This window comes from Cucurbita maxima, unplaced genomic scaffold (assembly GCF_002738345.1).
Source record: "Cucurbita maxima cultivar Rimu unplaced genomic scaffold, Cmax_1.0 Cma_Scf00003, whole genome shotgun sequence".
Taxonomy (NCBI): Eukaryota; Viridiplantae; Streptophyta; class Magnoliopsida; order Cucurbitales; family Cucurbitaceae; genus Cucurbita; species Cucurbita maxima.
The window spans coordinates 3392420-3399722 of NW_019272019.1; the positions used below are offsets into that span (position 1 = coordinate 3392420).

The following is a 7303-nucleotide window of genomic DNA, read 5'->3' on the forward strand; positions in this document are numbered from 1 at the left end:
GCCGACCGACGCTGAGATCTCATTGATGAGGTTTTTTCTTTTTGTTTTTGTCTCAGTTAAATCAACCTCAACCTCATTCAGGAGATTAAAAATCTTTGAGGAATCCGATTCAATCACAATAGGTATCCTGTGAGCGTTGAAATTATCAACAATGGAGGATAACCTCTCAAGAATCCAAGCAGCTTCAAGAGCATGAATCGACCAAGCTTTCTTGAGCTCTTTTGAGGCACCGCAGATCGATGAACCAGCGGAGTAATGAACCACGATCGAGCGAAACGTTCCAAGAAGCATCTATTTCCAGACGTTTTCTGGCGGAGGAGACCTACGAACAGACTCGGTGGGATCTCTCTCGAAACTGACTTCAGGTAAGAATCTCAGCTTCTAATTGAATTTGTCGAAGATTTATCAATAACTAGGAACAAATGATGAAAAACTGGAGGGAAACCAATTGAATTAATCTTGTTGTGGTAATTTCAAATTTGAAATGCTTGAATTAGCTTGAAACCGATTCTGATAGTCTTTAACGCCAAGATCCCCACAAAAACCAAACAAATTGTATGATTGTGGAAGGAATGCAAACCAAATTGGTTTGGAGTTGCTACAATTCCAAGTAACATGAGGAGCATCTTCCTGCTTTTTCCTGCACATAGAGATACTGAGCCTTTAAGTATTTTCCGAATGGAAAAGGATGGAAAAAGAGTTGGAATATCATCTGAAAACGTGCAAGGTGATTAGTTCTTTTGATCGAGAGGACACCCTTCTTGTCAAGGCTCTAAATAACTTCATCTTTCTGGCCACCCTTTCTGATTGTGTGGAATCAAATATTGAGCGACAAAGTGACTCGTTCCTGTTGTTTCTATCATCCAAAAGTTGCAGCACCTTTTTTTGTTTAGAGAGTTTTTCCCATTGGTTTACAGGAACCTGTTCTGTCAATCCACGAAGCATTGACAATGTCAATAATACCTCCCATTTCCAACTTTCCAACGATAGCTTATTAGAAAAAGATCTCGACCCACAATATACTTGTAACAGCCCAAGCCCAAGCCCAAGCCCAAGCCCACTGCTAGCAGATATTGTTTTCTTTGGGCTTTCCTTTCTTGGCTTCCCCTCAAGGTTTTAAAATGTGTCTGCTAGGGAGAGGTTTCCACGCCCTTATAAAGAATGATTTGTTCTCCTCTCTAACCAATGTGGGATCTCACAATCCACCCCCTTGGGGCCCAGCGTCCTCCTTGGTACACCGCCTGGTGCCTGGTTTTGATATCATTTGTAACTGTCCAATCCCACTGCTAGAAGATATTGTTCTCTTTAGGTTTTCCCTCAAGGTTTTAAAACGCTTTTGCTAGGGAGAGGTTTCCACACCCTTATAAGGATGGTTCGTTCTCCTCTCTAATCAATGTGGAATCTCACAACACTTCTCTAGGTACAAGATGGGTTATAGGGGGCTATTAAGAAGTTTCAGTCTTTAAGGTACCTAGCAGGCAGGCTTTCAGGGGGCTCTTGGGAAACATAGCTTGATTAGAAGATTTTAAATCCCTGAACCCCATCCCCTCACACTCCTTGCAAGTACAGAGCTTTTTCCAGCTCAACAAATGAGCTTTCTTTGAACCAACAGAAATCCCACCAAAAATCTGGTTCATAAACGATTTATATCCTCACACAAGCTGTTTGGGAGGCGAGAACAGCTTATCTTGTAGTTCAGCATAGCCCAAGGAAGGTTAGATAAATCATTTAAAAGTTGTAGGAGATGCCACAAAACTCTGCCATTGATTCGTCTTTAGGTTTCCATAGAATCTCGTAAACCGCCACCACCCATCCTTTATCCTTAATCACCACATCAATATGACCCTTTTGAGAAAGAGCATACCAAGGCCTCAGTTTCCTGGTTCCAAAAGTGCATAACCCCACCACTTAAACCCTTGCTATCAACACAAAAACAACACTCAAAACCAATGTCACTTTTTAGTTTGTCAATCGAATTCTCTTGTATACGAGTCTTAGATATGAATGCCAGAAGGGGTTTATGCCCATGAACCTGGTGGCTAAGATTGGTTCGAGGATTTTCATGGCGTTTGGCGAGCTCCTTCGGTCAAAATGAATTTCAAAGCACAGTTGTTTTGTTACTTGCAGAAACCACTTCTTTTTCTCTGCCATTATTTTCCTCAGCAGTGCAGAGATCTTTTAAATCCTGTTTACCGGGCTCACTTCTCGCCACTCTGACCCTTGAAGTCCTTCCCCAACATTTTCCAATAATTATCAGTATCAACTTTTTTGACACTGCCTACTGAATTACCCAATATCATTTTCCTCGAAAAACAAACCATTGGAAGCTAATGGAAATAAATCCAAAATGAAGTGTACCTAAATTCGAGCGAGGCCAAACGGCTATACGCTATCGGATCCAAAACAATTAGAGATTCATGAAATTCCATAATTCTGTTTTTCCCTTTTTATTTCTGAATTTACAAAGGTAGAGATTTCTTTCCACAAGTTACATATTTTCGGCATTAGCGTTTTAACGACCTAGATCTTACAAGCTAAAGCGTTCTCTAGGACTTTATCAGATTCTCCATCTATATCATTATCTTCAACATCAACCATCTTTCCTTCTTCCTCTTCAGTTAGCTTGAGTTTTCCAAGCTGCTTACTGGACTGATCTTCCTCCATTTTGCTAATGCTTAATGCCAAGAGAATCCAAAAGATCACTGGACGGATCCCACAAGCAACCTATAGTTGTCTTAAACGCCTAAAACTTCCTCTCCTAAACGTTTTAAGTCCAAGATTTGTAACATTCAGATAACTCATCATATAATATTCGTGATCCAAACAAACTATAAGAAAATAATAAAATTCCATAGTTTATCTAGGTTTTTAACACGTAAACATCCATGAATTAAATATGAACTCTCAAAAACTTGCCTCAGTGTAAGCAATGTTGGAAACATGTCACAAAAAGTTTGTGGTCGCTATTCTAAGAGTGGTAGCAATCATGTAACCATAAAAGTCAAAAAAGTTGGGAAGGAAAACAAAATATCAAACAAACAAACAAAAAAGAGTCACGAGCAAGAGCCTTTTCTTTCTTTCCTTCCTTCTCTTGGCAAAGACAGCAAGAGCTTTTTCCGCTTAAAATATTATGTAGGAGTTGCTTTTTTCAATTGAATTGTTCCCAAGTTGTTTGTCATTTCTCATCACTACACAATCAAACTGTTAAGCATAAATGTATGTCTACTTGCTCAGGTAAAATTTTACTTTTACCCCTAATGTTTTGTTTTTGCATTAATCTTTATCTAAGATCTTCTTAAACTTGGCACTTGGCAATTATATATATTATATTTATTGATCTTAAACAGCTCAAACCTATCGTTAGTAGATATTGTCCGCTTTTACTCGTTGTGTATTGCCATCAGTCTCACAGTTTTTAAAACGTGTTTGCTAGGGAAAAGTTTCCACATCCTTATAAAGAATGTTTTGTTCTCCTCTCCAACCGGTGTGGGATCTCACAGTCCACCCAGCGTTCTTGCTGGCACACCGCTCGGTGTTTGGCTATGATACCATTTTGTGACACCCCAAACCCACTGCTAGCAGATATTGTCCGTTTTGACCCGTTACATATCGCCATTAGTCTCATTATTTTTAACACGCGTTTGTTAGGGAGAGGTTTCCACACCCTTATAAGGAATGCTCCGTTTCCCTCTCTAACCAAGGTGGGATCTCACATAATCTCATCCACTATTTTAGTCAACTGAATCATATGGTTCCATTTGCAAGGATTGGATGGTCCAGAAGAACATTTTCCCATTTGAGCAAGGCAAAATGGGGCAAATGTGCACTTTCAATGGTGCCCATAAAAGGTACTAAGTTCCCATAAAATGGATGCATAGAATTTCCCATGCGCACTTCCAATGGTGCTCATAAAGTAGTTCCATATTTTCCATGAAATGATTATTATTGTGCATTTTTTTAGTTCCAATGGACATTGATGGAATAGGATATAGAAGAGACAGAAAAGAGGAGAACTTTTCCTCTATTGAAGGAGATTTCATTTGGTGTAAATTACTTTCTATAACTTCTCAACTTTAGAATCATACATCTACTCTTGTAATTTGACTGATATACCCCCAATAGTTTCTTCCATTAAAGAATAGAATGAAGGGACTAAAAGGGAAAAAAGGTGGGGAAAGTAATAAATTTCAAATAGATGAAACTTTCCATGTGAATACTCTAATTTCCTTAAGGAAATAGGAAAAGTTACAGTCTTCGGATTGAAACGTGTGAATCTGTTAGATTCACCATTTACAGACTCTCCTTCATGGGGTCCTTACTTTACTACTTACTCAACAGTTAAAAAAAGAGAGAAATTTAACCATTACAAAAGTTACTGAAGCTACAAGAGAGAAGTGCAGTAGCGATTGCATTTATGGGTGTTGTTTTGTGGTCGTTCTTGCTCAGCAGCGTAGTAATAATTTAATGACGAAGGTAAATTTTGAATTGAATTAGTAGATGGTTTGAAAAGGCTTAATTGACTTGGAATCTTGAATAACTCCAGCTACAGATCCAGATGCTGCTGCAATAGTGATTATGAGGCAAGCCAAGCTGAGAATTTGGAGGCTGACCCATCTTGTGCTCCATTTTGGGATCTTCATTTGTGCAATGTACATTTCAACAGGGAAGTAGACAGTGAGAGGCCAAAATCCCAAGGCTCCGAGAAGTCCAACGATGTCGTTGAAGAACGGGAGGAGCATCGAGATGAGAGTGGTGATGATCACGAAGATTGTCCTCCAAACCAACCTGAAGAGGTTGAGTTTCAAGGGTCGAAAGCCTGGGATTGGGATACTGATGTCTTCGTTGATGAATTGGCTATCTGGGAATCGGTTTGATGCGAATTTCTCGATGAAAGCAAAGAGCGGTTGGCAAAAAACTTGGTACGCACCGACAAGATGGACAACAATGGCTACGTTCGCTATGTCGAGAAGCCAAAACGGGTTGTAGAAACCGAAACCAGTGAGGAGATTGCCAGGAGCAAAGTCTCCAAAGGCTGCATACCCCATACACCCACACAGGATGTAGAAAACTGATGTCACTATTACACTAAGAAGAGTAGCCTTCTTCATTGTCTTGGCTTCTGATGGAGGAGCTTTGATTGTGTCCTATTTACAAACAAAACACCAAATTTTCAACTCATAAACCATCAAAATTAGTTCCTAAAGACATGCTGATAACGTTTCTTGTTTCTCGAGATTGGTCTCGATTGTTTCCTGTTTTTCGCTCTTTTCATTTTAGAAACATGTTTGGTAAAGATCACAAGTTCAAATTCACCACTCGAGACCAATCTCGATTATCAATGAGTTTCTTGTTTCTCCCCATCGTTATTTGCTCATTTCGTTTTAGAAACATATTTGGCAAACAGGAAACTGAAACAAGGACACGTTATTAAACGTGGCCGTCTTAGAGATCACAGGTTCAAATCTCCCACTCGGGATATCAAAATTTACTTTTACCTGAATTTCAATGAGGATAATGGAGAAAGAGTAGGCAAAAGCTATGTCCCCAAGAGCTTGGAAGCTCCTCCATATCTTTTGGGATTCAGTGACAGTGCCAACGCTAACTCCTGTAAGAGAGCCCTTGAATCTTCCATTATCTGAAAACATGGAGCAAAAAGGAGCCATTGTTAAATCTTCAAAGAAGAAGAAGAACAACAAGAACAACAAGAACAAGAAGAAATAAGTGACCTGCAACTTGAATGATTCCAAGAATCAGTCCAATAATGGAGTAAGTAAAAGACATAACAGCTGCTACAATGGAGAGCCACCATAACTGATCAAAATCTGGAATTTGTGACAGAAAAATCTCCACAATTCCAAATGAAATCATATAAGGATTGCTGTTCATATGGCAAGGATTCTTCCCTCCACTTTTATGGAAGCAGTTCGATCTCTTGATTGCCCTGTTCAAACCCAAACCAAAAATTCAAACAAAATTTCAACAAAAAAACCCCCCCAAACTCCAGAATTTGATACTCACATCATGCTTATGGATGAAGCTATGGTGTATCCAATGGCTACTCCAAACAGATTCACATACTGAACCAGCCCACATAACTTCACCTTAAACCCACCTGAGAAACGTAAAAAAATTTCAAAAAAATTAACCAAACACAGAAGATTTGCCTTTTTTTCCCCTGAAAATTTGGTAGCTCCGCCGCGGAGACGGTGGCTGTTCTTACCGAGGTTGTTCCGGACGGCATCCATGTAAGTATAGTTCCGCTTGCCGTTGACAGAGTCGCCGGAGCGGTAACAAGCAGCAAGAAGAGTGGAAGTATAATAAGTCACAAACGAAAACAGCAACATCGCTATAGGTCCGGCCACCCAACCGAGCTGCGCCGTCGCCCAAGCCAACGACAAAACCCCCGACCCAATAACCGCCGTGATAATATGAGCACTCGCCGTCCAAACCGTCCCTATACCCAAAACAAACAAAAAAAAGACATTAAAAATCCCGACCTCAAATCCCAGTTTTACCAAAATCCCAATTCCGCCACCACTCACCAGTTCGCTTAAGGCGGCCGTCGTCATCATACCCACCGTTGGCTCCGCCGCCAGACGGCGGAGCTGAGACGTTGAGTGGTTGATGGTGGTGGTTGGTAGCCATTAAAAACAGAGAGCAAGCAAGGAAAATGAGGATGTGAGCGGTTCGAAACCGTAATTACTCAAAATGTTGTTAAATTAAATGTTTTATTCTACTCTGCGCCGAAGTCACAGGACGTTGAATGCACTGACACACTGAAACTGCGCCACCGACACGAGCTTCAAAGAGTAGCAGAAAAAAGAAGAAGAAGAAGAAGGAAGCTTAATTTGTAATGAACAATGGAGATTTTCTTAGAATGGTGAAGAACATGAATCCCAGTGGGTACATATATATATTAGTGGTGCAACAAGGTGTATAAATCACGTGTCTAGTGGGACCCACCGTCTCCGCCCTAAAATGTTAGACAAAAATTGAGATCTCAAATTTTAAATAATTATTTTTTTTAATATTTTTTAAAAATATTGTAAATATATATATACATCGGGTCCATGGGTCCCGCTGTAAAATGTTAAACGAAAATTTGAATATATATATATACACCTAGTTTCACTATAAAAAATAGTTATTTTTTATAGTATTTTTTTAAAAAAATGAAAAATATTATATATATATATATATATATATATCTATCTATCGGGACCATGGGTCCTGCTGTAAAATGTTAGACGAAAATTGAGATCTAACATTATAAATAGTTAATTTTTTAAGTGTATTTTAAAAA

At 39.3% G+C, this 7303-nt stretch overlaps 1 protein-coding gene across 1 annotated transcript; it reads right to left on the minus strand.

Annotated features, from left to right (window-relative positions):
• Positions 1–4178: 4178 nt before the first annotated feature.
• On the minus strand, positions 4179–6887 carry LOC111477053 (amino acid permease 3-like). Its single transcript, XM_023121003.1, has 6 exons — positions 6543–6887; positions 6221–6454; positions 6019–6112; positions 5727–5941; positions 5496–5635; positions 4179–5144 (listed from the first exon to the last, which is right to left on the minus strand). The coding sequence occupies exons 1-6, from the start codon at positions 6643–6645 to the stop codon at positions 4491–4493; spliced, it is 1440 nt and encodes a 479-aa protein (XP_022976771.1). The 5' UTR covers positions 6646–6887; the 3' UTR covers positions 4179–4490.
• Between the last annotated feature and the right edge of the window lie 416 nt (positions 6888–7303).

What these genes read in the sequence shown, in the direction of transcription:
- LOC111477053 (XM_023121003.1), bottom strand. Translation starts at nt 6,645, where the DNA reads ATGGCTACCAACCACCACCATCAACCACTCAACGTCTCAGCTCCGCCG. An exon ending in CGGCCGCCTTAAGCGAACTG is followed by an intron (nt 6,455 to 6,542) that starts GTGAGTGGTGGC and finishes TTTTGGGTATAG; the next exon opens with GGACGGTTTGGACGGCGAGT. An exon ending in GCTTCATCCATAAGCATGAT is followed by an intron (nt 5,942 to 6,018) that starts GTGAGTATCAAA and finishes GGGTTTGAACAG; the next exon opens with GGCAATCAAGAGATCGAACT.